The 27,117-nt window shown below is 32.6% G+C and overlaps 4 protein-coding genes and 1 non-coding gene across 7 annotated transcripts; 1 reads left to right on the top strand and 4 right to left on the bottom strand.

Moving 5' to 3' along the window:
• Positions 1 to 1,557: 1,557 nt before the first annotated feature.
• LOC107925080 (OVARIAN TUMOR DOMAIN-containing deubiquitinating enzyme 7) lies at positions 1,558 to 6,051 on the bottom strand. Of its 2 annotated transcripts, none has more exons than XM_016855648.2 (12): positions 5,815 to 6,051; positions 5,304 to 5,395; positions 5,046 to 5,121; positions 4,262 to 4,411; positions 4,118 to 4,179; positions 3,922 to 4,006; positions 3,666 to 3,815; positions 3,397 to 3,517; positions 2,717 to 2,841; positions 2,513 to 2,610; positions 2,128 to 2,269; positions 1,558 to 1,911 (listed from the first exon to the last, which is right to left on the bottom strand). In XM_016855648.2, exons 1-11 carry the CDS (start codon positions 5,878 to 5,880, stop codon positions 2,140 to 2,142), a joined length of 1,155 nt encoding a protein of 384 aa, XP_016711137.1. In that variant the 5' UTR covers positions 5,881 to 6,051; the 3' UTR covers positions 1,558 to 1,911; positions 2,128 to 2,139. The 2 variants fall into 2 exon arrangements, with proteins under 2 accessions (XP_016711137.1, XP_016711145.1); XM_016855656.2 differs by having other exon boundaries at positions 5,046 to 5,128; positions 5,815 to 5,832.
• A 2,590-nt stretch (positions 6,052 to 8,641) lies between these two features.
• Positions 8,642 to 12,974, top strand: LOC107925097 (PI-PLC X domain-containing protein At5g67130). 2 transcript variants are annotated; one of them, XM_016855667.2, is made up of 8 exons: positions 8,642 to 8,904; positions 8,993 to 9,115; positions 9,348 to 9,485; positions 9,752 to 9,850; positions 9,956 to 10,259; positions 10,339 to 10,562; positions 12,455 to 12,541; positions 12,643 to 12,974. In XM_016855667.2, the coding sequence occupies exons 1-8, from the start codon at positions 8,782 to 8,784 to the stop codon at positions 12,823 to 12,825; spliced, it is 1,281 nt and encodes a 426-aa protein (XP_016711156.1). In that variant the 5' UTR covers positions 8,642 to 8,781; the 3' UTR covers positions 12,826 to 12,974. The 2 variants fall into 2 exon arrangements, with proteins under 2 accessions (XP_016711156.1, XP_016711164.1); XM_016855675.2 differs by lacking the exons at positions 12,455 to 12,541; positions 12,643 to 12,974 and adding an exon at positions 10,662 to 10,799.
• Positions 12,965 to 14,297, bottom strand: LOC121211497 (F-box protein At5g67140). The gene is made up of 5 exons (XM_041084282.1): positions 13,980 to 14,297; positions 13,739 to 13,885; positions 13,531 to 13,666; positions 13,352 to 13,450; positions 12,965 to 13,263 (listed from the first exon to the last, which is right to left on the bottom strand). The coding sequence occupies exons 1-5, from the start codon at positions 14,066 to 14,068 to the stop codon at positions 13,048 to 13,050; spliced, it is 687 nt and encodes a 228-aa protein (XP_040940216.1). The 5' UTR covers positions 14,069 to 14,297; the 3' UTR covers positions 12,965 to 13,047.
• Positions 14,298 to 16,322: 2,025 nt separating this feature from the next.
• On the bottom strand, positions 16,323 to 16,409 carry TRNAS-GGA (transfer RNA serine (anticodon GGA)). Its single transcript has one exon. It is a non-coding gene; the product is annotated as a tRNA-Ser (tRNA).
• Positions 16,410 to 16,732: 323 nt separating this feature from the next.
• LOC107938809 (uncharacterized) lies at positions 16,733 to 17,880 on the bottom strand. The gene is made up of 2 exons (XM_016872055.2): positions 17,647 to 17,880; positions 16,733 to 17,290 (listed from the first exon to the last, which is right to left on the bottom strand). The coding sequence occupies exons 1-2, from the start codon at positions 17,818 to 17,820 to the stop codon at positions 17,114 to 17,116; spliced, it is 351 nt and encodes a 116-aa protein (XP_016727544.1). The 5' UTR covers positions 17,821 to 17,880; the 3' UTR covers positions 16,733 to 17,113.
• Between the last annotated feature and the right edge of the window lie 9,237 nt (positions 17,881 to 27,117).

Here is a 27,117-nt window from a genome sequence, read left to right as displayed (position 1 = left end):
TTAGGAAATAAAAACAAAGGTTAGTAATGGCTTTCCCAATACATTCAACATATTTTTTATAATTTAGATTACTTGTTTTTAAATGTTTTAATTAAAATTAAAAAAATATATTAAAAAGAATGAATTTGAGAATATATCAAATACAAATGAATGTATAATACTAATTTTAAGTCTGAATTGATGAATCCTAATATAAATTATATTTTCAATAGTGGGATAACATTAATTATAAGTTAAAATAAAGGGGAAAGGGGGTTAACCCATTATTTTCATGAATTCCATGTTTAGTTTCTGTCAAGTCGTGGAATATGGAATCTAGTGGTCCACCAAACAAACGTTAAACATGGCTGTTACTTTCATCTTTTTCAGTGAAAAAAAACCCAACCTCTGCAAAATCAAATAAACAACAATTCACAGTTATTAATTTAATCATGTAAAATCTGCCGACAACATGACCCAGCCATCTCTTGGTAATATTTATACATGTACAACTTCTTTTTGTACAAAAATATTGGCATTTATGAATAAAACAAAAATCAAAGGAAATATCAATGGTGGGGTTCTCTCAGTACTAACTTATTCAATGTTCCCTCAAAAAAAAAAAACTTATTGAATGTTACAGGCTTGTATGCACGTGGCATTATTGTCACTGAACCTGTCAAAAGAAGCTGTAAAAAGGAGATGTTATAAATAATATGAATGTTATTCCAATTATGTAACTTGGTTATAATTTCATTTAAAGTTGAGATGATAAAATCATAAATTTGTGTGGTGAGGTTTGAGGGTGACCGAGTAATCATCTTTGGCCATTCGTTTTCAATTTGGATGTATTGATGGGTGGGTTTTTATTCTGAAAGCTTGTTCTTCATGCTATTGCTTAACTAATTCGTGTCATATTCCTGTAATTATATTATGTATGAAGATTTCCAGTTTGGGGGACAAAGGATGGTTGATGGGAGTATCCGATTTAAGCAAGGGAAAAGACTTTACCTTTCCTATTTCCAAACGGGTGGCTTTCAGTTTTCACTAAAAAAGGGTGACAAATAAATAGTGGCAGTGCCTACGACCAGAGCTACCCAATCAAAATAGAAACTTTACAAACCCTAGGATAAGCATTTTGGTTGGTTTGAAACGATTTTTTATTTGGTGATGTGGGTTTCATTTTAAATGGCTATTACTTAAAGCATCATTTGCTTACTATAGAATTTTTCAAACCCTTTTCCTCCATTTAGGTATCTTTATGATCAACCCAATGTTTAAGTCTTTACCAACTTTACAGTTATAGAATTTATTTATCAAAACCCAATTTCACTTTTAGTCTTTTAAGCAAGCTCCATGATGAATCAGTAGCCATGAAAGACCCAAGTTGCCAGAAATATGGGAATAAAACATTCAAACCCTTGTTTGTAAGTCTTCCATATGCATGCGCAAGACAGATATGAACCCTACAAACATGTGCCTGTCTCTATGTACGTGTCTGCGTGTGTATAGGTGTTGCTCTTTGCTATTGGAATTCTGTCTCGGAATTGCCAAAACCACATACACACAACAGTTGGATTGAATGTTAAACAACATCTAGATATAGTTGCATCTTTGAACAAGAATCTATACCCATTTCTAATTCCTTATCTTTTCTTCATCATCACCATCATTCTCTATTTGTATAATCTCAAATTTTGCTAAAGAAAACTATTTACAGGAATCTCAAAAATAAACTTGGGAGTTGATAAGTACAAACTATTTGTCTTGCTAACATTTGGATGGATAAGAAATCATGAGAATAAAGAACGAGCATCTGACCGAGCACTCAGATTCATTTTCCAGAGGCTGCCAGCATAAGTCGTTGTCAAACAGTTGTAAGCATATTGGAAGCAGGTTAGAATAAGATCCGATGTATGGCCCATACAAGATCTACAAAGGCAAGACCAAACTAATTATCAGGACGTACTTAATCTAAAATGGCTTACAACTTTTTCAGCCTTAAGTGCTGTTTTGTGGCTGGTAAAGTCTCAAGTCAAACCAGAATAAATTTTCATTCCAAGACTAGCATGAAGAAATACATGCAATCATGCATTACATGACACAGGAAATCATTGAGAATAATAACTGTGGCACAAGCGCACTCACATGATACTAAGATCATATGCAAAGTGCTCCCATGTCAGGTGGCCCTCCGTCAGATCCAGAGAATGCCGCGGATTTAGCAGATACTCCCTTATTGTTCTGTTTCCGCTCCTTTCTACCCTTTCTGGCCTCCATTGGCTGGTTACTACACACAAAAAAGGTAATATTTGGGGGGGGGGTGAATGAGCCTTATTTTGCAACATATCAAACATTGAGAAACTAGACAGTCAAGAAAAGCATCTAAACTACAGAGAGAGAACCACTCGAGCTCCATATCCATGTGCTACAAATGAATGTCTACTTCATACATACCGGTTTTAGTTGAACTATTGCATTTAGCTTAAATAGCATAAATAGATCCAAAAGCAAAAGAATTTAGGTGGCATACACCATGATCTTAGTCGAGGACCTCCCTGAGACAGATCCACAACAAGCCTTGTATTTTTTCTTTGATCCACAGGGGCATAACTTGTTTCTTGGAATCTTCTGCAGTTTGGAAAGTTTAAGAGGGAAAAAGAGTGAAATCTTACTTTTAAACCACATTATTTTAACATCAAGGAAATGATTGTGTATTTTCATCACAGCATTAAACCTTTTCATCCAGCCGAGGAGTGTTACCACCAAGGGTTTTAGTGCCATCACTATATGGATCCTGTTCGCAGGTCTTCCCTACATTTTCTTCCTTGTGTTGTTCACTGTTTCCATTTTCATCATTACCTGGATACCATATTTAAGATAGATAGGTACACCATATATGTCAAAACATAATATCTTTAAACATCATGGAAAGTGAAACTTCAGCAAATGTCAAGCAGGCATCAAATAAAATGAATCAGAGTTAACAAGAGATAACACAAAGAATGCATGTATCATACTATTTCTAATCATTAAGAAACAAAAAGCAAATGAGGACTTCAACATGAATCTTCAACCAGTTTTAGTGCAGTTTCATTTCCTACCCAAATCTTCTCTGAAAATCTACACAAGACGGATTCATAAATCCACTAATGCTAGGATGGACTTGAATGGACAAAACGGATAAAATCGCAGCACTGCATTTTCAAAAATTAGGAACATATATCATATGAACAGGTTTTTTATATTTCATCTTGTAATGATCTTTCTAATGTCATCAACTAACTCAAAAAACCTACATAAGATGTTATAGAAACAAAGTGGACTTTTTCATCATAAAGAAGAAAATTGAAAAGAAATGTAGGGGGAACCCTAACGAAATATCTAGAATTTGCCTACATACTGACCGGCCATTACCATAAGAACCATTTGCATGACAAGTAAGTGAATCATTTGCAGCTGTACATTCTTCAGCCCCTTGTTCTGCTATCAGAAACTCTATAGCAGCATCAACGTCACCATCTACTTGTAACAAAACCTGAAGAAGTACAACTAGGCGATGTAAACATAAAGGAGGAGAAAGTATTCCAAGATGCAAAACATGGGACTCAAGGCCACTTAGAAAAGTCACAGCCATGCAGGGATAAAATACACCAGATAAAAAAAAATCATGCTAAATGCATCACCTGTTCAACTTTTTCCGCACTTTCACAGCCGCTTCCAGCCATTACTAATTTGATTGATCCTGTATTGATACAGTCCTTACCAGCTGCCCCCTTCGTCTTACTAACTGCAGCTTTTGCTTGATTAGATGACGCTGAGATATCAGCATCTGCCTTTTGAGAATCTAGAAGTTAGTAGACTATCGTTACCAATTAAGACATCCAAACTAAAATCCAGAATAAAATACAAGGATCATCACGGTGAAAAATAGACTCAAACCTTAATTATAATTGGCATTGCTGGCCCATTACAGGGGTCTTCTTTCAATCTTACACTGTTGTAGTGTTCTTCGTCATGATATGATCTGGAAAAAATTGTACTTCATATAAAGCAGAATTGAAACTATAGACTATAATCAAGGAGTGTGAAAACAAAATGAAGAGTGCTAACAACAAAGGAATACTACAACACTTACAAATGGACCATACGAACTGCTCTATCTTCAAAATTCTTTATGTACCAGCGAGGTGACATGTTCTATATACCATGCAAAGCGTGAGGAATGACTTCCATGATGCTGAAGGTTAACCATAGAAGAGAGCAAAAGATAAGATCTTACCCGATGTATGCATATATTTCTGCGAGTAACAAGAGAAGCTGCCTGCAGTTCCATATGTCCAGCCCATGTGCCATCCTTTTCCATGGATTGACAGTATTCATCAAATGGGACATCATCCTCGATAAAGGGTTCAAACATTTCACGGTTCATCTGTTATCAGGTAAAAGTGAGAATTTCCTACAAGTTGAATCTTCAGTAAGAAAAAAGAAGGGAGAGGCGTGGAGGGGAATGAGCCAAAACGAGGAACATATCATAAATCATCCAACTATCCAAGCAGGCAAAAAATATGTTAAATATCATCTAAGTAAAGAGAAATTAGCAATCTTCTAATTCACCGTAACATACAGTTCTTTGGAAGAAAAAAAATCAGTCAAAATAAGGCATATCATGCTACACAGAACCAAATAAGCACTGCTCATCATTTGTTTCTACATTTAGATTGTTTCAGATATGGGGGATTTGCATCTGCTCACTAGAGTTAAGTGCTAAAATAAATGTCTTATTCAACAATGAAAATGTAATTAATAAGTAGTAGCCAAATGTAATGAAAATTCTAAGTTCATATCCTTATCCTTCAGTTTTCTAACTACCCATTCTAGTCATTGATAATAACACATCTATAGTACACTCCTACATGAACTAATGCAATTAAACAGTACTTACAATATTATTTCTATCGTCCAATGTAAACATCTGAAAACAGATTCGGAGATTCTTACAGAACTATAAAAAAAACAATAACAATAACAATAACAATAACAATGCCTTTATAATTATCATTTACCACTATATATTGCACCACCATGCTGCGATATTTTCCATGTTCTTCCTCATTACCTTCCAACTGATCAGCAAGAGCCCTGCTAACTGAAAAGAGTGAGCAACTTCACCAAAATCAAAGATAATACGCACCTCAAGCATGACAATGAAGTTCTGAAATCAGATATAACGAATGCAGATGATATGAATGCTACAAAATACATTGTGAAAACATTTAGAAAAAGCACAAGGGGACAAAAAATGGCACTAAAAAGATACAAACCTGAAAAAACAATTACCATCTGCAGTCACTTTGATGATCTTTAGGCCCAAAGCGTCGAGCGAAATAGCTGCCTGCTTTCCCTGCTTCTTTACCTATCCACCAAACAGATTTTTGTTGGGTAATTTAGCAGGATGAAGAAATGCTCAACCATTGAAAGCATTAAATTGAGCGATCATCCAGTTATTTGGATGCTTTTCTATCAGTGGCATTCACAAATTGCAAAACCCAAACCTATTTTAAAGCACAAAAAAGTTGTGTAATATGTTGATTCAGCAAAAGAGATTGTTTTGTGAGGCCCCTTCTATTATTAGACATTAATATTCATCGAAAAGCAAAATTTAAGAGCATTGCTCATCAAATATCTCACAATTTATCCATCGAAATCATTATCCTGATCATAAAAAATTTTAGAAGTTCATATATAGAAGACTACAGCATAGCCAAAACTGAAAAAAGAAAAGGAGATCGAATATGACGTAAAGAAACAGGGAAAGGAAAAAGTAAAACTTACTTGGGGATGTTGTTGTTGTTGTTTCTTGGGTTTTGGTTTGGATTTTTGTTGTCTAGTTTTTACCATTGGTTCACGAGGTTGATGTTGATGTTGGATGAATTAGTAGGATTTTTGTGGTTCCGACAAAAGGGGGAAGATGATGATGATGCCGGTGATAGGGGTCGAAACTGAGCTTGAAATTGTGGCGACACGGACTAACGGAGTGGTGGAGTTCAGCGGCGACGAAGCATAGCATATTATTGGGCTGAGTGAATTTAAACTCCAATGATGGAGTGGTGGCCCTGCTGCTTGGGCTGCAATGGTTGAGGCCTTTGGGTCCAACAAAGAGTTCTGATTATCCTTCAACTTCACCGAACAATCTTGCTTAACTTCCATAATTTCGGCAATCAACTTTTTTTTTTTTGAATTACAGTAATAGAGTGAAGCAAACAGCTAACACGAGTCGAACCCAGATTACATTTTGGCAAGTGAATATCCTTGACCATCTGACCATCACATGAGATTTTATTTCAATGTGATAAGAATATATATATATATATGAAACACTAAAGCCCCTTTAGATGAGCATTTAACTTTAGTGCGATATGTTTAGTTTTTTTTCTTCTTATGTTATAGTATATAATCTCATTGCTATTATAGTTTTTACACTAACTACAAGTAAACGCACCGTCCATAAGGAACTCTAAATAAATTATATTCATTAAAATTTTAAATTTATTAAATTTAATTAAAATGCATGTTTTTTACATAATGTTTGAAATTATATTTTTTTTCACAAAAATTATTTTTTACGACAATATTAAATACTTAAATTTTAAAAATATTTATTTTTACACTAAGTGCAAGTAAACACACATTCCATCCAAAGAAACCCCAAATAAATTATATTCATTAAAATTTTAAATTGATTAAATTTAATTAAAATGCATTTCTTGTTACATAATGTTTGAAATTATATTTTATTTCTCAAAAAATATTTTTGTACCATAATATTAAATACTTAAATTTTAAACCAAAATTTTAAAAATACATTTTTTTACCATACTTTTTAAAAGTAATATTAAAGTAGTTATTAAAACATTATTTATCATATTTAAGGGAAGTTTATTGTGGACTTTTAGGTAAAACTTAAATAAATGATTATAGGAACCTAGGGATGTCAATTGGGTGGGGCATGTGAAGGGGTGCTCCCTCCGCACCCATCCTAGCCAAGAATTTTCATTTCCAGCCCTACCTCGCGACCCGTTGTGGGTACAAAACCCAAAACCATCCCCGTTCCATCACTCATATAGGTCCCCAGACCCATCTAATCCCCATTATACCTGTCTTGCAACCCACTTCATCTAATATATTTAGTAGTATCAATTAAATAAATATAAATCAATTTTTTGATGAAAAAAAAGTATAAAATACTTGTCCTTCGACTCCCACCACATATGCGACATTATTCCAACTATCACCATTAAAAAATAATAATAAGTCGTCGCGACCCTTTAATTGGCAAATAAAATAAAACTTTAACACGAGTTTAAAAAATTCAAAAAATAAAGTCCTTACATAATATCAAAATATAATGTCTCATATACATCATAAATGTTTTAAAATGCAACAAAAATGCAAAAATTAAATATTGTTAAATTAATAAAATACTATTAAGATAATTATTAAATTAAATTTTTATAAATGTTTACATTTTAAATATGCTTATTATATTATGCGGGATGAGGCGAAGTAGGTGGGGATACCCACGCCTGCCCGATCACTCATGACGAATCTAATTTTTATTCTTATCTCCGCTCAATTGAGTGCGAAGTGAAATAAAACTCCATAAAACCCGTCCCGTTGATATTTCTATATAAACCTCATTAATCAAAATTTTAAGATTTACATTTACAAGTTTATTTTATTTTATTTTTTGATATATACATTAAAACCACATTAAATGACAAACCATTTTCCAACCAACTAAAAAAGCAAGGCTACCATTGAAGTTGACATTTAAAATTGTCACGCTCTAATAACAGTTCAGAATATGAGGCCTTAGCGATAGGGTTGTCAATCGCTAAAGAAATGAAGATCACTTGGTTCCTTCAACAAATAAACAGTGGCCACATATTAGTTCTGCTATAAAAATTGAAGCCCACTATGAACCCATTTTCAGCTGCCTATTGCCTTTTCACAATACCCAAACTCCAAATAACTCCATCTATATCTTCAACTACCTCTGCCATTTTAGGGCGCAAGTTTCTACATCCTTCTAAAATTAAAATTTACCCATGAATCTTAGGTATAATAGATGAGAAAATTTATGTTCCAACCTTAAAAAGATATAATTATTAAAGGATGATGTTTATAAACCGTAAAATAAACATAAAGTATGTATTGATCATATTAAAAAATTGTTAAATTAAAATTTTAGTCTTTAACTAAATAATAGATATTAATTTTATTAAATTAAATTCCTTTTTTTTCCAAAGGTTTTTGTGACAGACATATTATCATGTATAATATAATGTCAACCTATTAATTTCACATAATACTCACAAAAAAGTCACGCCATTTTAGTTGATGAATTTAATGGCTACTATTTCAAAATTAAAAAAAGTACAGAAATTTAAAATGATTGAAATTAAAAAACACTGACTAAATCCATAATTTACGCATAAGTATGTTACTAATACCAAAATTCGACCTAACAAATTTAGTAGTTACCATTTGGGTTAAGATTGAAAATTTAAAAATTCACAACTTTCTCATAGTACAGGGACTAATAGAAGAATTTGACCGAAAGTAAAAATAAAGGTTAATAATAAGGCCCGCGTTAAAGTATCCAGAAAACCTTCTCTTAAGCTTTTCATTAGAATCTGTTCTGTTTCATAGTTTCTTAATCTTCTCTGTATTCATATACATACACACACATATGTTATCTTTGTCGGACTTTGCATAAGCAGAAGCGAAATCCAAACAATGACGTGTTTCATGGACCACCGTGACTTATCCAGAGCCACTGCAACTGGGTATTTGTTTCTCCTATTACTCTTCTCTTCCTTCATCAACATTTGGTCTTCTTGCTCTAATGGAAGTTGCCAGGTTCCTTTTTCTTTTTCCTTTCACCTTCTCTTACCCTTCCTTTAATGATGGCTACAGCTTGAACTGAAAATGTTTGACAATTTTGCAGGTAGTGGATTCATGTTCCCACTCTACAGATTGTGGTCCAGGTCTTTTTTGTGGGAACTGCCCTGCTTTGGGCAAGACTCAACCTTTTTGTATAAGAGGCCAAGCCACCATACCCACTTCTGTTGTAAGCTTCTATTTGCATCTTAATGAGATGGGTATTTTCTGTTATCAGCTAACATGGTGTAAATTTGTTTCCTTTTTGGCAAGGAAGCTTTTTGCTTCCATTCTTTGTGTGTGTTATATTAGGTGGATTGGTTTTAGTAATTTTGTTATTTTTCCCCCTCCCCTTTTCCTTTGGTGATTTCAGCAAATGAATGATGGAAAATCATGTTTTGGGTGTGAATTGTGGGTGGCAGATTGGTGGATTACCTTTCAACAAGTATTCATGGTTGGTGACTCACAATTCCTTTAGCATAGTGGGTGCTCCAGCTTTACCAGGAGTTCAAAGATTCACATTTTACAATCAAGAAGACACTGTTACTAATCAATTGAAGGTATGTATTTCTATCGTTTTGCATCACCTTCTTAGTTTTGAAGAATCTATAGGAAACTATAAGGCAATGGGATTGTGATTTTCCCTACTAATTGACTTATAGTTTAGAATTTTCTTGTTCTTTTTTCTCTTTGGTGCTAAGTAGCTGAGCAAATGTAAAAGTTGAACATGTTATTTATTTCCTTGACTTGATTCCTCTTTAACCATCTAAAGTATGAGAGCAGTTTTGTTAAATTCTGTTCTGGTTTGCTTTTTTTCATTGTTCAGAATGGAGTTAGGGGACTGATGTTGGACATGTATGATTTCAATGGCGATATTTGGCTCTGCCATTCATTCCGCGGGCAATGTTTTAACTTCACTGCCTTTGTAACATATCTTTAACTTGTGTTTTTTGTTCTCTTTCTCTTTCCATGATATCTATTTTCAAGTTTTCTGATCTAATTTGCAATGTGTTCGTTGGATATTATTCAGCAACCTGCAATTAACACCTTAAGGGAAGTGGAAGCATTCTTGAGCAAAAATCCATCAGAGATTGTAACCATTATAATTGAGGACTACGTGCATACACCCAAAGGACTGACTAAGCTTTTTAAAAATGCTGGTTTGGACAAGTATTGGTTTCCAGTGTCCAAGATGCCAAAAAAGGGTGAAGATTGGCCTACGGTAACTGAAATGGTGAAAGCAAATCACAGGCTTTTGGTCTTTACTTCTGTTGCTTCAAAGGAAGAGGAGGAAGGGATTGCTTATCAATGGAAGTACCTATTGGAAAATGAAGGTAAGGATTAGATGGATATGAAACCTTTGTTCACGCGTTCATGTTGTATACTAGCTATGTAGTAACGCCTTCATGGCAGCTGGAGATCCAGGTGTACAGCCAGGCTCATGCCCCAACAGAAAAGAATCACAGCCGTTTAACTCGAAAACTGCCTCTCTTTTCCTTATGAATTACTTTCCAACTTACCCAGTTGAAGATGAAGCTTGCAAAGAGCATTCGGCACGGCTTGCTGACAGGATCCGCACTTGCTACAAAGCAGCTGGGAGTATGATGCCCAACTTTTTGGCAGTCAACTTTTACTTGGTATTAAGTTGTAACTTATATCTGTAAATTTATTTTTTTCTAAAATATGCAGAGCACTAACCATAACACCACATAAATCTACTGTGCGCCTTGGCGTAGGATCTGGTCACAGGTCTAGACGAGAAAGAATTCTTGCTTCGACCTATGGTTACTCAAAAAGGCAAATTCGTCCTTGACTGAACCCCCTCTCAAAATAACGTTTCTTTTGATTGAATAATTGCTTACCTCTTTATTTCATATTGGCAGCCTTTTATAGACTGTTAATAACAAATGAAAGAGTCCTAATTGACATAAAATAGAATTCTTAACTTAGAGTTTATGAAGGAAACAAAAACCTAATATAGTAAAACTAAAACTGTTAGTAAAACCTGATATAATAAATAAATAAATAAAACTAAAAACTCCTATTGCAATTAAAGTGTCCATATTATTACTCCCCTTCTCGGAATTGAGCTTGTCCTCAAGCTCAAATTCAAAATAAACTTCAGAATTTATCCAAAATCATCTATCTCATCATCATCTTGCTTGCCTTCAACATCTAGTACTTTTATCCAAAATAACCTTTTACATTTGTGTCCCATGGAATAAAACTCGTCACAATTATAACACAGCCCTTTAGCCCTTCTTTCTGCCATTTCTATCCGTGTCAATCTCTTAATAAATGGTGCAGAAGAACCTATTTTGCCGTTGTTCCCTGTTGGTTCTATTGTTTGTCCCCCTCCCTTTGCAATGTTCTGAGTTGTTGGAATGATTGAATTGCTGTCAGTGTTTTGGGAAGTTGACCAGTTTAGATTGGTTTGAGATAACATCTTGGAAGAGACTTTTTGTTTACATTCCAAAGCTCGAGCCATATTCATTGCAACTCCAAGGTTTCCCGGTTGTTGCATCTCAATATCAATTCTAAGTTCCTCTACCAATCCAGCAGTAAAAAGGTTTACTTGTTGTCGAGGTTTAAGATCAGTAGTCCTAACAAGTAGTGATTGAAATTGGCGTTGATATTCTTTTACCGTCCCAGTTTGTCTCAAGTTTGCAAGTTCCCCAAGGGGTTATTACTCATAGGTGGCCCAAACCTGATATGACAACACTCTCTGAAGCGTTCCCAATCCAGATTTGCCTCCTCTTCTTCGATTTGATCAAACCATAATTGTGCCTCTCCTAAAAGATGGAATGAAGCTAAGCCGACTTTGTCTTCTTTGTTGGTCCGTTGATTGCCAAAAAAAATTTTGCATCTTTTTAACCATCCTAAAGGATCTCCAACCCCGTCATAAGTGGGAAATTCCATCTTAGAGTATCATGGCACCATGGCCCCACCGTGTTGCGAATCTGAATTTCTTTTCTTGCCTCCGTTGCTGCCTTGTTCTTCATTATTTTTTTCTGAATCCCCTTTCGTTGTCTTTTGGACCGAAAGAGATAACAGCGCCACCTGCTCCTCTAATGCTTGTTGCCTTGTAGCCATTTGTTCCATGAATGCCTCCAGCTAGGCTGTCAAAGTTTTTTCATCACCCATGACAGCTGGCTCCGATATCAAGTTGTTATGCGCCTTGGCGTAGGATCTAGTCACAGGTTTAGACGAGAAAGAATTCTTGCTTCGACCTATGGTTACTCAAAAAGGCAGATTCGTCCTTGACTGAACCCCCTCTCAAAATAACGTTTCTTTTGATAGAATAATTGCTTACCTCTTTATTTCATATTGGTAGCATTTTATAGACTGTTAATAACAAATGAAAGAGTCCTAATTGACATAAAATAGAATTCCTAACTTAGAGTTTATGAAGGAAACAAAAACATAATATAGTAAAACTAAAACTCTTAGTAAAACCTGATATAATAAATAAATAAATAAAACTAAAAACTCCTATTGCAATTAAAGTGTCCATATCAAAATCATGCAGAGGAGCGATGGAGGTGGTGTTTTTTATGATCTAGATAGCATGAGTGGTCAGAGATTATGTGGATGTAATACCATTGCAGCCTGCCAGGTTTGTCCGCATTGGCCACAACCCTTCTTCCCCATGCATGGTTGTTGTTTGTTTCATTTAAAGCTGAAATTTGTTGAAATCTCTGTTTTGTTCTCATGTAGGCTGGGGCACCCTTTGGATCTTGTAAGAACATTTCAATGCCTACACCGAGTCCAATGACGAATTCTGTCGGAAGCTTTTCCGGACCTGTTCAGTTCTCAACATCCACTTCAACAGTCTATCATCCTAATCACTTAATGATTGCCTTGTTTTCATTTCCTTGGATGATTTCATTATTTTTCTAGAATAGATAGTTTTCAGGATAGAATCGAGTCATCTACACCTTTAGGAGGGCTTATAATATGTTGCCATGTAAAATTTTGAGTCCTGGCTTATCGAGGAATGCGTGTTAGAGTCATAGAATTTGATTACACAATCAAGAGATTTCTTGAGAGATTCTTCTGTTCAATTTATTGAATCAACAAATTCATATGACAATAATCGAAATCCCCAGAAGGATGAACACCTTAAACAACAGGTAACATGGTGGCGACTGCTCCGATGTTTAATGGCAAACCTTGTGGTTTTATTTGAAGAGCTGGTCGGATAGTAAGCAAACCAATGAAACAGTCTAAGGGAACTCTAGTTCCCCACACATTGATCGACTCTAGTTTACGACATTTATTGACAAGAACAAACAGCCCACTTTCTGTAACATGACGGCAACTCCATAGCACGATGCTCTGAGATTAGATAATGAGGGAAGAAAAAACTCAGTATCTCAATCAAATTTTCTGGAAAAAGCGAAGGTCAATCTAACAGGTAAGTCACCTTTAAATGTGGACAGCTATGGGCAATTGCGGATAAGGATTCATCGGTGATAAATGTACCACCAATATTCAGGTGTTTCAAGGAATTGGCTCTGGTTATCTGTTAAGAAAATCAACTTCATCATATTCAAGTTAAGGAGATTGAGTAAAGGAAAAAAAAAAAAAGGGGTTTTGGCTTACCAATTGAACAACACCTTTATCAGTGATCCCTGTCATACCCCAAAGGGAAACTGATGTCAAGTTGCTAACACACTTTGCTAATGAGATTTGGTATAGTCCATTGTCAGTTATTTGGCAACCCCAACGACTCCTTGAACTGTAATTAAAAGCAGACTCAGAAACAGGGGGAGCCTGTCTGTAAAAAAAGTTGCAGGGAAGAAATGATTACATGTCGAGTTCTTCGAGGCTATAAGCATGACGAACAAGACGAGAAGTGGAGTCATCGTCCATTTTACAACCAGCAAAACTCAGGGTGTGTCTTCTAGCCAGAGCCTGTTTCACCCCTTGTTTCCATTTCCTACAAACCCCACTTGCCCTACCATATTCAACAATAACATAATCAAGTTAAACCATCCAATCCATAACTTTCTATTACCACCAAAACATAATAAAGAAAGGCAAAAACTTACTGGGCTAAATCGGTGAAAGAAGTGATCATCACCAGTATATGAGCCAACAAGTCTATTGGCAACCGATCAATTTCTGCCTCCTCCTCCATTCTCTTTTCACAACACAGTTTTTGTTTTTTGGGGAATTTTCCTTTTGAGGTTTCGTACTAGCTTAAAATGAAGCTGACAAAGGGGGGTTGAAAGTTACATGGCACTATAATACATACGATCAACATAACCCAAAAACATGTGGTCATTGTTATGTCATAATTTCATGAATCTATCGTGAGGGTAATGATATTTTAGTTCTTTGATTCGGAATCCATGGCTTTGGATTCAACTGTAGGGACTTTTTAGAGATTGACAAAAAAAATAGGTCTAATTCTATTCTATCCTTAATACTTTTTTGAACTTCTGAAATTTAATCTCTCCATATTTAACTTTAAAAATTTAACCCCTTTAATTTTTATTTAAAAATCAAGGTCTAATTGATACTGTTAAATTATCAATTAACCTTTGATTTTAAATCAGACAAGTAGAGGACCAAATTTCTCGAAATAAAAAGGGACTAATTTCCAAAGTTTGAAAAGTATAGAGACTGGGAGCATATTTAAACCAACAAAATATCATTTCTTTGGTGATGGCGCCTTTGCTTGGCTGTGTTCTCATATTTGCTGTCATTTAACCTGCGTGCTCTTCGGATGTCGTATGTCTTTGTAATTCCCACATGGCCTGGGCCGCCTCATCCGTTTCTTGTCTAATTGGCTTCTTTTTCCTTTTCTAATTTTATTTTAGGATTTTCTTTATGGAAAAATAAATTAACTTAACTTTAGGAGTTATTTTAGGCTTTTTTTCATATTTAAAATTCTATATATATAATAAATAATGAATTAATATGAATGAATTAATAATAAATATTATATAAATATAAAATTTATTATAATAATATTATAGTTTAAAAGGTTTGTTAAATACGCTATCCATTTTACCGCATGACCTGTTTTTTATATTTATTTTTAAACAAATAAAAAAGAAAGTATAAGAAGAAAAAAAAAGTGTGTTTCAGTTTATTGTTTTAAAAAGAAAAATATAAAGAAAAAAGTATTATTCAAATATAAATATAAATCATTTCAATATTTTTATAACTTTTTATTAGAATATCAATTTAAATTATAATAAAAATCTTATTTATTTTCTTCATTTATTTATATATATTAAAAAATAGAAATTAGAAATTAAAATATTTTTATAAAATTAATATAAGAATAACTATTTGATACACCATCAATAGAATTTTTTAAGATTTCACAAACGAGTTGAAAGTATAATAAATATCATATATATATATATTATATAATTAATTTTTTTAATTTTTATTACACTCTATTTTCTATAATATATTTATCAAAACCTTAATCCGTATGTGACTCCAATGATGTATTAAATAAATTTCCTTAATATAATTAATTATAAATATAAAAATGATTCATCCAACACCTACACCATCATCATGTGAACCTCAAATCTCTTTTCCACACACAAACTTAACATCGAATGCCTATAAATATGGTTTTTGGTAGCCGCCAAAGGACCTTATGGGCTTTGACTTTGTGACAAAAAAAAGGAATTGTCGAAAAACAAATTATGTGGATAATTATTATTATCATTATCCGATATTACTAATGAGTAAACCTCTAGCAACAAGATAAAAAGCGAATTTTTCCTTCTGTGAAATGAAATTCGAATTTGGAGAGACAAATAAAACGAATTTTATCCTCCTCTATTGCGTATGTATATAGAATTTAAATAGAGAAAAAATAGAATAGAAATATAGAGTTTTGCATCTTTCTATATCTCCCGAAAATTCTATTTTTACTAATAATCCCTGTTCTTGGATCGGATTCTAACGAATCGAATCTTTCGACAATTTGTAATAAACTCTTTCTTTATTAAATTCAAAAATGCAAATTAGAAGACAAGAACAATAGAATAATAAGAAAAGTAAGAATAAAGTAAGATAATAAAGAAAGTGGATTATCTTATCATATACATCTATTTTATTTGATTTAAAAAGATGGGCAAGTCCTTTTATTAAATAACAAAACAAGGGTTCTGCCCCCTTTTCACCTGAGTTAAGGTTAAGTAAAGGAAGACAGGGGAATGGGTTTGATTCGGAGATTTTTCTCCTATTCATGTATGATAGATACGTAAGGAGATTTTCATCCCCTGTATGCTATTTTACGTATTCCATATTAAAAAGGAATTGGGAATAGAGAATCTATACTAAAGAAGGGTCTAATTCTTTAGTATATGTTCTTATTTGATACATTGTAGTCAGTTACATTGGCGAATTAGGTGAAGATGCGGAAAGAGAGGGATTCGAACCCTCGGTAAACAAGAGTCTACATAGCAGTTCCAATGCTACGCCTTGAACCACTCGGCCATCTCTCCTACATAATTATTAAGTATTTTGGACATGCCCCGTAGCAATTACTACTACCAAATAAATTACCCTCATCCATTTTTTGGGGTGATGAAATTAAATTATATCTTTTTACAATAGTAAAAATACAATTTTATCATTTAATAGTCTATATCTTTATAATTTTTAAATTATTAAATCAATTTTTTATTATTTTTGGAGGCTAAAGTATAATTTTACCATTACTAATTTAAAATTTTATAAATTATATAGGGTCTAAATAGAAAATTTTTCATTTTAGGGGAGCCGGAGCCCTTTTCAACTCCCCTTTGGCTCCACCACTACCCTCATCCATACCATTCTCATTATCTTATGTACTCAACATAACCAAATGTATATGTAAAAGCTCTTGTGGTTATTGTACTTGTCTCTCATATTTTGTAATATCGACGAGTCTTGTTTTTTCGACATTAGCCACTATCTTCGACCAAGGCTTTCTTCTCTCATCCACTCTTCTTCCTCCTCTTTTGATCTTTTAGCCTTATTTCTTCAAATCCTACCATAGCTTAACTATGACAACTAATAGAGTCCATTAGGACTGTAATGGGCCATTTTTGACTGGGCCCAAAACCAAAAAATAAAAAACTAAAAATAAAAATAAAAATAACATTAAACAATCCAAACCCAAATTTTACAAGCCCAAAATGCAAAAAAAAACCCTAACCCAAAAAAATCACAAGCCCAATAGCCCACAACACTTAAACATTTTCAGTAGAACAGGAAACCTTAGCCCCATGTGCATCGCACTTCTCCCTCGGTAGCTCCGCCTGCGCCTCATCCTAAGGCCTGGCACCCTTGGCCGCCTTGCACTGAAATGGCAAAGTTTCCTCTCCCTTGACCTCGCCAAAGCCTACAAAAGTGACAGAAAAGAAGACAGAAACACAACAGAGAAACAATAGCAAAAGCAAAGACAAATAGTGATAGAACAGCGACTAAACAGCAGCTTGTAAATCGAATATATAAGGCCACAAAAAATAGATTGTATACACACACATCAGAGTAATAAAAAAACAAAAAAACAAATTTCAAAAGGTGATTTGCTTCATATTTTCTATCTATTTTTATTTTTTTTAAAAAGAAATAAAAAAGGAAGAATAAAAATTATTAAAGGCTGTCTTTTTATTCTTTTTCTCTTTTCGTTTTTGTTTTTTTATTTTGTTTCTCAAAGAAATAGGCATAAAGTTGGATAATAGGTGGAAATGTTACCGATTTTTCGCATGTTGCCGCCGTAGGCAGCCTAGGTTCGTCGTTTCCAATGAAAATCGACATCTTGTGGGCTCGGAGACTCAAAAAGCAAAGAAAATGGTTTTTCTTTATTTTTCCGACCACCATGGACGATGATGCCATCGCCGGCGATCGGTGGCCGATGGTGGCTCCCATCGCCAGACTCAACCCCCCTTTTAGAGAAAAAAAAAAGAAGCAAAGTGTTTTTTTTAAAAGCTGTTTAAAATGATTTTTTTGGAGAAATTTTTATATATATAAGGGTGCTAAACGACACCGTTTTGGGCTAATCTGGAATGCCTCAAAACAACGTAGTTTTGGGGTGTGACCCAAAACCTGACCCATTTTCAGGCAAGCATCCTCGTGTTTTTCCCTCAAAGGGATATTTACGCAGTTGATCCTTTCGCTTTTTCGCCTATTTTCAATTAAATCCTGATTCTTTTTTTCTTTTTAATTTTACCTTGTAATTTTGGCTTCGTTTCATTTCAGTCCACCATGAAACGGTACGTTTGCAGGACTGGGAATAATTTCTCATTTAGTCCTCGTACTTTTGTGCGCATTATATTTTGTTCCTAATTTCTTTTCTTTTTTTCTTTTAAATTTGGCTATGCAATTTTATTTTATTTTTGATTTGGTTCTTTGATTTGCCAAAGGAAATGGCGCGTTCAATGGGGTTTGGGATATTTTCCCAGTTAATCCCATTCCTTTTTGCGCGTTTCATTTTAGTCTTTGACTCTGTTTTAATTATTTTATTTTTTACATTTTAACCCCTTTTGTTATTTATTTATTTCAATTTTTCCTTGTGATTTCATTTAAGTTATAATTAAGCCCTTTTTACTTTAATCCTTTTATTTATTTATTTACTTATTTACTTGATTATTTATTCATTATTCTTTTCATTTTACTCATTTATTTGTTTACTTATTTATTCATATATCATTAATTTATTTATTTACCTTTTATTTTATCTTGGTATTCATTTATTTATTATTCCTTTATTTTTAATTTTTTATTTTCTTTCATTGATTATTCATTTTATTTATGCCTTTATTATTATTACTATTTTTATCTATCATCCATTTATTTATTTCCCTTTTATACTTTCAAAAATTAGATCAATTATGTTTTTTTGCATATACATTTATTATTATTATTATTATTATTGTTATTATTATTATTTTATCTATTATCATTATTATTGTCCACTCATGCATTTATTACAAATTACACCATTAATTTCATTCATATTTTAATTTAGTCATTTATCTTTAATATATATTCATGTATTTATCACAAATATTATGTTTGACATTATTCAAAAAGGGAAAGTTTTCAAAATAAGACAATGTTTTGTATTTAGAAACTCGAGAAAGTCGTGCCCTAACTTACAGGGTTTCGATGTTTCTCGTTGGGTCTAAATAACCGAATATCCTTTGAAAACATGTGAGATTTCAAATAAAGGAAAACTCATTCTCAAGAATTCGAAGTGTCGAATCCTAACTTATGGGATACAACATTTTGTTGCCTCAAGATGACAGGGTCTTTAACATACTTTTTGATTTGTTCAAGCAATTTTTAAGCAAAATATACATTAATAAAAAGGGATCATACTTTAAATTCTTTTCGAGTTTTCAACTTTCAACACTAAGACATAAAGTAATCAACTAGGTACCAATTTTGGGCATCATGAAGGTGCTAATCCTTCCTCATGCGTAACCGACTCCCGAACCCATTTTCTAAATTTTGTAAACCAAAATTCATTGTTTTAGTAAATCAAACCTTTTATTAAAGTGATCAAATTACGAGGTGATCCGATCACACCTTACAAAAAAAGGATTGGTCGCGACTCCCATTTTTGTTTTCAAAATAAAAAGTCGACCTTTCAAAAAATGGTTTCGACAAGGGCGTTAAACATTTGGATACATTGTGTAATACCATAGTTAGGCTATGGCGTCAAATAAAGTTCGCCAGGTTAATGAACCAGGAAGCTAATTGAGCAAGGAAAAATAAGAGATCATGGTAAGACTTGTGCAGAGAGTAGTATGGTTGGACAAGTACGACGCGTCTGGAAACGTGAATAATCGATATGGTAAGAGAATCCCCCAAGCTATGAATAGGAGAATAGCTAGTAAAAGTATCCGAGAATGCGGGTAAGATTGCTAATAAGGGATTCTGCCAATTTGTGACGAAGAGAGATTTTTGTATATATATATGTGATCTTATCAAAATAGAAGGAATAGGAATGGTACCTTAATCCAGGAAAGGGGTATCCGTCATCTTAGTTCGCTGGCAGTTGAGCGAGGAATGTAATATTGAGTATAGCAGGTGAGTCAACAAGTAGTACCTAACCTATACGATTGGTGTAGTGAGTCCACCAAGTAAGTGAGGGTGTTGATTCATTTAGCCAAATAACTCAATGAGTTTGTAGATAAGGGATACAGAAAGAGGCCCAATCTTAAAAAGGGGAATTAGGCATAAGTCATGTCAAAGAGCTAATATCTATTGAAGTTAGGTAAAAAATATATTTGGAAATCAAGGTGAACTAAAGGGATCAAGATAGGGGTCTATGGCTATAGCGAGTCTTGATCAAAACGTCAAGAGGGTTGCTCGACCCGTGTTGGCACCTACGGGAAATTTGTCATGAGGCATACTCTTCCGAGCTGAAGGGAAGCTTGTGATCACGTCAGACAGGGTTAAGGTCCATAAGAAAAGCCTTGTTTAAAGATAGTATTGGCGGGTGGCAATGTCCTGTCAGCTCATCTTGAGGAATCAATACCAATGGCTACGCTAGAAAAATTATAAACCTTCTTACGAATTTCAAAGAGTTTGTCATCTGTGCTTAAGATTTTATGTTTCCTAATTTCTTGAAAATCTTCATGAAATATAGAAAATCACTGTGTTCATTGAACTTAAAACATTTTCTGCTTCCACGCAAGGTACGTGATATCTCAAAAAATTTTATAGAAGGGCCAAGCCAAACACCGCCAGTCTCAAAGGATGGACATTGTTTCATGTATATAAATGGGCAACTTTAGAAGTCATGCCTCAGGGAATAAGTTAAACATGTCGGTATCAGAGTCTACATTTTTAAATTTGTAAATATTTGTTAGGATTTTTGAGTATCAAGGTTGTAAGAATTTATTGATCATAAGATAGGAGCTTTATTAGAAGTTAAATTTTAAAATTTGAAAGTTTTCTAGATACGTAATTAAATATTATTAGAAATTTTGTTGAGATATTCGGGTGGGTTGTGACATTCAGTACCCGGACCGAGTATAGGGTGTTACAAAAAAAATGCTTTTAGTGCCAACCATAACTTATTTGCAGAAGTCACATTTGAGAAAGTATACCTTTGGTCTCGAGAAAGGCATGACCGAATTGTAACACATCCCAACCGATTGATAGTCTTCCAATATTTCTCCTCCATATCATTTGATTTCTTTTCATCAATAGCAATGTCTAGACCTTGCTGAAAGAGAGCATTTAGAACCTCACTTTGCCACATACTGAAATGACCCATACCATCAAAGATCTCCACTATCAATCTCGTATCTTCCATTGCTGATCTCGCCCACATGGACAATGTTGTAAATGTGGATACTCTTGGATTGTCTATCATTTCAACTATAATCTTTCAATATGCCCCAAGGAAATCTTTTCTAATATGGAAGATTAGTTTAAACTGCAACCATAGAGCATACTTCTAATAAATTTTGGTTTTGATACCACTTGTTGTGCAAATAGGTAAAAAAGAGTAAACTATTGCACTAGAAAAACACATTAGGTTAAATTCCCCAAAAAGATTGGAAGGGTTACAAACGATCTCACTACAAAATATTGAAAGATAAATAAAAAACAATAAAGAACACCGAAAATTTAACGAGGTTCAGCAAATTACACTTACGTTCTCGGACACTACCAAATATATCTCACTACAAAAGATACAAGTGACTTATGAAGAAGATGACAAATTTTTGGATGATTTCAAGGTGGAGTAACCCCCTCTATTCATAATAGTATAAACACTTCACAATCTTATATTTTTTATACGTGAGATTGTGCTATTTCAATAAATGATACTTGTTTTTCTATCTAGGGTGTTCTCTTAATTGTTATGTCCAAATTTTCTTGGATTTTCTATATTGTGTTTCAAGATTTTTGTGATAAAATGAAATATTTACTTCTAATATGTTAAAAAAAAATTCAAATGTTGCTTAGAGAATCATAAACTTATACTCTTTTTTCATTATTGTAAAATGTTAGATATTTAATTTATTCAACTTTAAATTTATGAGAAGGGTTTATGTAGATTTTTTGTGCTAAATCAACCATTTTAATTTGTTTTGAATCTAAATTAATTTTTAATTTATTTTTTGAATTAAATGTAAAAAAAATGGTTTTGAAATTAGGATTAAATCAAATTTCATTCAAAATTTTAGGCATTAATATAAAATCTTGAAATTTAAATTAAGGGTAAAATTAAATTTTTTATCTAATTTTGGATTAATTTGAATTTGGGATTGAGTGTTGATTTTTAGAAGAATTGGATTAATAGTTGAAGTTGCTCAGTTTAAATGGAATTTATTTTATTCAGGTTTCGATTAATTTTGAACTCAAATTTTAAAATTATTGGTTTAATTTGACATCGTTTTGAGGAAAATCCTACGTGAGGTGCTGATGAATATTTAGATATCCCTAAAAAAACTAATTTTTAATTATAATTTATTATGGCCCAATTAAAAGCCCATTTATATTCCAGGCACATTTTGAAAGAGCCCAGGTTCAAGCCTAGGGATGATAGTCCAATTTTGGTCTAAAACCAAATGGCCCAAATTGTAAGCCCATAGTTTAGTCGAAACCTCAAATTTCCATCCGAATCTCAGGGTTAGTTTCATTTTGGCCTAAATCCAAATGGCTAAGTTGCTTTTAGAGCTCAAGTTGAAGTCCAGGTTATTACAAAGTAGGGTTTTGCTGCTTCTTTTTTATTTGCTTTCGCTATTGCTTAAGGTTTTTTTTAGTTTTAATTATAATTTATATATTTATTATTATCACATAAAAATAAATAAAAAATAAGAAAAAAAAACTAGAATAGAGATTGGTTAGGTTGTTGTTATGTTTAGGTATTTTATTTTATTAAAAATCGTGAAAATTTGAAAAGAAAAAGTTAATTTAGTTCTCATTTTGTAGAAAAATATTAGATAATTTTTATCATCTTTTAGTCATCTAATATATATATATATATATAAAAGAATCAGTTTAAAGTAAACTTTTGATCCAATGAGAATATCTTTTATTTTTTTTATCATATTACTAAATTGATATTTAAAAATAATTATAATTATAATTTAAAATTATTAGTTAAAAATTAATGTAAAATAGAAGTTGTGATGTTATACATTTAAAAAATATTTAAATTTTAATAAAAATGGAGATAATTATGCATTTAAAAATAAATTATGTAAACACAATTGAACAGAACTCTAAACACAAATTATGCGAAAAAAAATTGTGTTAATTATAATTATAATTTAATTTAAAATTATTAGTTAAAAAAGCTGTTGACTTAAAAAATTATGTTAATTTTATTGATGTAAAATAGAGTTATTACTTAAATAAAACTCTAAACATGTTAATTATCACTTAATTAATATTAGAGTTATATACCAATTAAAATTTGAGTTTAGATTTCTAAATAACATCAAGTGGTTAGACATATTCAACCAAGTAACTTCTAACGAAAATTACCAGTAAAAATTGAAGATTGTTAGCATTAATATATTAGAATTATATAAAAAAGAATGGAACATTAAAACAATAACTTTTCAAAGAGACAATATCAAATAATATTCAAACAAAAATGACACTTGAGAGTGGTTGAAGAATATGAGGCAATATAATATCATGTTTTATTTTTATTTTTTTTTAATTTTTGGAAGTTGTTTATACTATGTGAAGTAAGTGTTCTTAAAACTGTTTATCTATCCGTTTTTTGTTTGACGCAAGTGAAAAAACATTTTGTCGGTTTGTTTTGAAAAGAAAGTTAAATTTCAACATTCTTTAATCATTATTAAATTTCAACATTCTTTAATCATTATTATTAAATATGTTTATTAGTTTAGCATAAATATCATTTGTATTTATCATGAACTATTACTATAATTGATGTATGTTGCACTATCAAATTTTTTTAATTTAATATTATAATTTACTTTTATTATATATTTCAAAATTTGTATTTTATTTTTAGTAATTGTGGAGTATGCCTAGCATTTTCAGACACTTTTAGGTCCTTATCGTAGCCCATATCGCGACACAAGGACTTTAGTAATGTAACATCAAATTCAAATAGAGAAATCTTGATGAGAAGCTTCCCAATGTTACGACGATAAATGATGTCACGACAACGTGAATGAGATGTTGCGACGTGGAGACGTGTTTCCCCCAAAACCTGGTTTCTTCTCTTAGTTAAGATCTGCTATCTTTTCCCAGTCAAACTTTGATTACTCTAAGGGTATTTTAGTCATATTAACCCACAAATTTCAGCTTATAAAAGGGGCCTTAGTAACTATAGAATTGATATTCTTCATATCTTGATCATATTAAATATAAAGAGAAGATTAAGAGAGAGTTTTGAGAGAGCTTTAAGGAATTTTCGTGTTTTAGCTAAAGAGCTTTGTTTTCGGAGTTTAGGGTTTGTTTTTGGTTGTCTCTATCCTATACTCTTTTAGATTATTAGGTCATTTAGTGAAGTCGTCTTTGTCCATGGTTGTTTATCCTCTTCATTGGAGGAGTTTTTCTACATAAATATTTGTATCCAATTTTCTCTATTAATTTTTGTTTGTTGCATATACAGGCCTATCCTGTGGCACCCCAAACCTGGTCGGACCACCGTCGAACCATCACCGACCACCGTCGGACCATTGTCAACTACTTCCTGGTTTGCTTGGGTCGGGTTCGGGGTTTGGATGGGTCTTGATTTTTCAGATTTCGTTAGGAAAATTAGGTTACAAAATTTCTATGTTCCTTTCCTACTCACATATTTTGTTATAAATAAATAATAAAATAAAAACCCTGTGTGAAGATGATATTCCACAATCTAAAATATACATGCTCGATAAATTAATAAATTACAATTAAATTTCTAGGAATTAGAACTTTGGAAAAATTACTTTGTCATCAATAATAATAAAATAATAACATACATTCATTCGCATACGTTCCCCCAAACATGCATACAATTACGAGGATGCCATATCTTATCAAATATAATCATACATGAAGAAGAGAGAGAATTTCGGTCTCGGTTTACACTATAAACATAGCACAACCATAGCTTTGATACCGATTCTTAAAAAAATCCGGTTTGAAAATGGTTTTCTCGCACAGTAGAAAATTTAAAATTTGAAAATCAACTCGGTTTGTGATATTTATAGCAATAAACCCTAGACCAAAATCGTACCTGTGTTTTCGAATAGATGGATCCTTGTCGTTCCCAACTTTTAACCAAATGATCTTCTTTGCTATTCTCGTACCACGAATTGCCTCTAAGTGTGGGCTCGATCAAATCGAATCAAACACAGAAACTCGAAATAATTTTATTTTCTTTTGGGATGAAAAGGAAAACTCTCTCTTCAAAATAGAAACCGACAGAATTGTTATTTCAGAAATATATATTTAATAATTGAGAATAAACTCTCACTATTTTTTGGTAGAGTAACAATATATTTAAATTCTGTTAAATAGTTGATCGTCGCTAACAATATCTTAAAAGTTCGTAAAAGTAGTGGTGTCCGCAAGTATACAAGTCAAATTGTAATATAGTAAAATATTACAACGAAACACTTCGGGGACTATTCCAAAGATCGTACCCAAGGGATTGCAGATTGGAAAAATTTATTAGTAAATTAATTACAAAAAAAATTACTAATCTAATTGAGTTATGAATTAATAGTGTTGGTGCAGAATTAAAATATTAATTAAACTAATTAAATTAATGAACCTAAAATAACCTAATGAAATTTAATTAACCTAAGATATCCTACTAGAATTTCCTATTCCTAGTGTTGATGATGTGAGTTCATGTCTTATGATAGATTAAATCCCTAATTATCAATTAAGTCTCCAATTACCCTCAACTGAGTTATATACCACCCTTCACTTAGAATATTTTTTTCAGACTCATCTTCATTAAAGATTACCACTTAAGCCATGCTTTCGGTCTCTTTCTTGGTATACGGATACCCTTTTGGTCTCATCGCTTGGCACAAGTTATATTCGATAGGATACCCACTCGGTCTCACCTGTCTAGATATTTAACTAGGGTTGTCACTTCCTAGTATACTCTTGAATAAACACTCAATTTTAGGTGAATAATTACTTAATCAATAAATCAATTCCATAGTCGAAACATGCAAGATATAAATATGCACAAGATTTTATCCCAATATTCATATAGACATTAGTTGATCAAGTTAACGAAAGATAAATAACAGGATAAAATAATAAAGGAAAAGAGAATGCTCATTGATAAATAATTGAAGCGCAATTTTGGAACAATCTCCGATCACAATCGTCTTCACATCGGAATAGAAAAGATTCTGACTAAGAGGACATAAGAAAACTCAATAAAACTAAAGAAGAATAAAAGAAAACAGAAAAAATATGAACTATTGTTTTGATGGCTCCTTAGGGCGACTCCCTAGGTTGACTCCTCACCTAATGAGGTTATAACCAAATTTATATAGGCTTGAGGGTTTTAAGTGCCTAAAATGTCCTTGAATTAAATAAGGTTTTAATGGGACAAATATGCCTTCGAAAACTACAAAAACACGACTTCACATATCCAAGTTTTCGTCATGACATCAAGGATTCCCACGTTGCGACGTCGTCTCAATTTCAGCCCTAGATGCTTCGATGTTTGGTGTCGTGACACTGTATGCTGATATCGTGGCACTGGCATTGTCTTTTGTGTTATTTGACCTGAAATGGCACTCTATACACTTAAATAGCCTAATGAAGCCCGAGTTGGCCTAATGGGTTGTCAAAATACTAGAAAGTTTGTAAAAACACTTATTTTGCAACAAAATGAATCTAAGTTAAAAAACTGAAAAAGTAATAAATAAACATAAAATGGCTAGAAAATAAGCTCATTAAGTGCCGGTTCTAATTTGTCCCAACGAATTGTAGCAGATCAAAATCCCCCATACTTAACTCGTTTCTTGTGCTCAAGCGACAAAATAAGGAAACATAAAACAATAAGAAAACAAAACGTTTAAACGGTGCTTGAGTGTGGTTCATACACGAGATTAGTTCGAAACATTATAAATAAGAAAATATGATGAAACATGTGATTTTAACACGATATATAATTGACTCCCGATTTTAATATCAAACACATTAGTTCACTAGGTTACAAAGTAATCAAATTCAAGAATGTCAAGCATATTATTCCATCTA

This window comes from Gossypium hirsutum, chromosome A12 (assembly GCF_007990345.1).
Source record: "Gossypium hirsutum isolate 1008001.06 chromosome A12, Gossypium_hirsutum_v2.1, whole genome shotgun sequence".
Classification (NCBI taxonomy): Eukaryota; Viridiplantae; Streptophyta; class Magnoliopsida; order Malvales; family Malvaceae; genus Gossypium; species Gossypium hirsutum.
Note: the sequence above shows the minus strand (reverse complement) of the source record. Positions and strands in the feature narration are given on the sequence as shown.

Coding starts and splice junctions, on each gene's coding strand:
- LOC121211497 (XM_041084282.1), bottom strand. CDS start 14,068: ATGGAGGAGGAGGCAGAAATTGATCGGTTGCCAATAGACTTGTTGGCT. Junction 13,667..13,738: donor AGCCTCGAAGAACTCGACAT/GTAATCATTTCT, acceptor TTTTAATTACAG/TTCAAGGAGTCGTTGGGGTT. Junction 13,264..13,351: donor ATAGCTGTCCACATTTAAAG/GTGACTTACCTG, acceptor ATCTAATCTCAG/AGCATCGTGCTATGGAGTTG.
- LOC107925097 (XM_016855667.2), top strand. CDS start 8,782: ATGACGTGTTTCATGGACCACCGTGACTTATCCAGAGCCACTGCAACT. Junction 9,116..9,347: donor CCACCATACCCACTTCTGTT/GTAAGCTTCTAT, acceptor TGTGGGTGGCAG/ATTGGTGGATTACCTTTCAA. Junction 9,851..9,955: donor GTTTTAACTTCACTGCCTTT/GTAACATATCTT, acceptor GATATTATTCAG/CAACCTGCAATTAACACCTT.
- LOC107938809 (XM_016872055.2), bottom strand. CDS start 17,820: ATGGGAGCCACCATCGGCCACCGATCGCCGGCGATGGCATCATCGTCC. Junction 17,291..17,646: donor CGGCAACATGCGAAAAATCG/GTAACATTTCCA, acceptor TCACTTTTGTAG/GCTTTGGCGAGGTCAAGGGA.
- LOC107925080 (XM_016855648.2), bottom strand. CDS start 5,880: ATGGTAAAAACTAGACAACAAAAATCCAAACCAAAACCCAAGAAACAA. Junction 4,412..5,045: donor TGGTGGTGCAATATATAGTG/GTAAATGATAAT, acceptor ACCTGATAACAG/ATGAACCGTGAAATGTTTGA. Junction 3,816..3,921: donor CAATGCCAATTATAATTAAG/GTTTGAGTCTAT, acceptor GATTCTCAAAAG/GCAGATGCTGATATCTCAGC.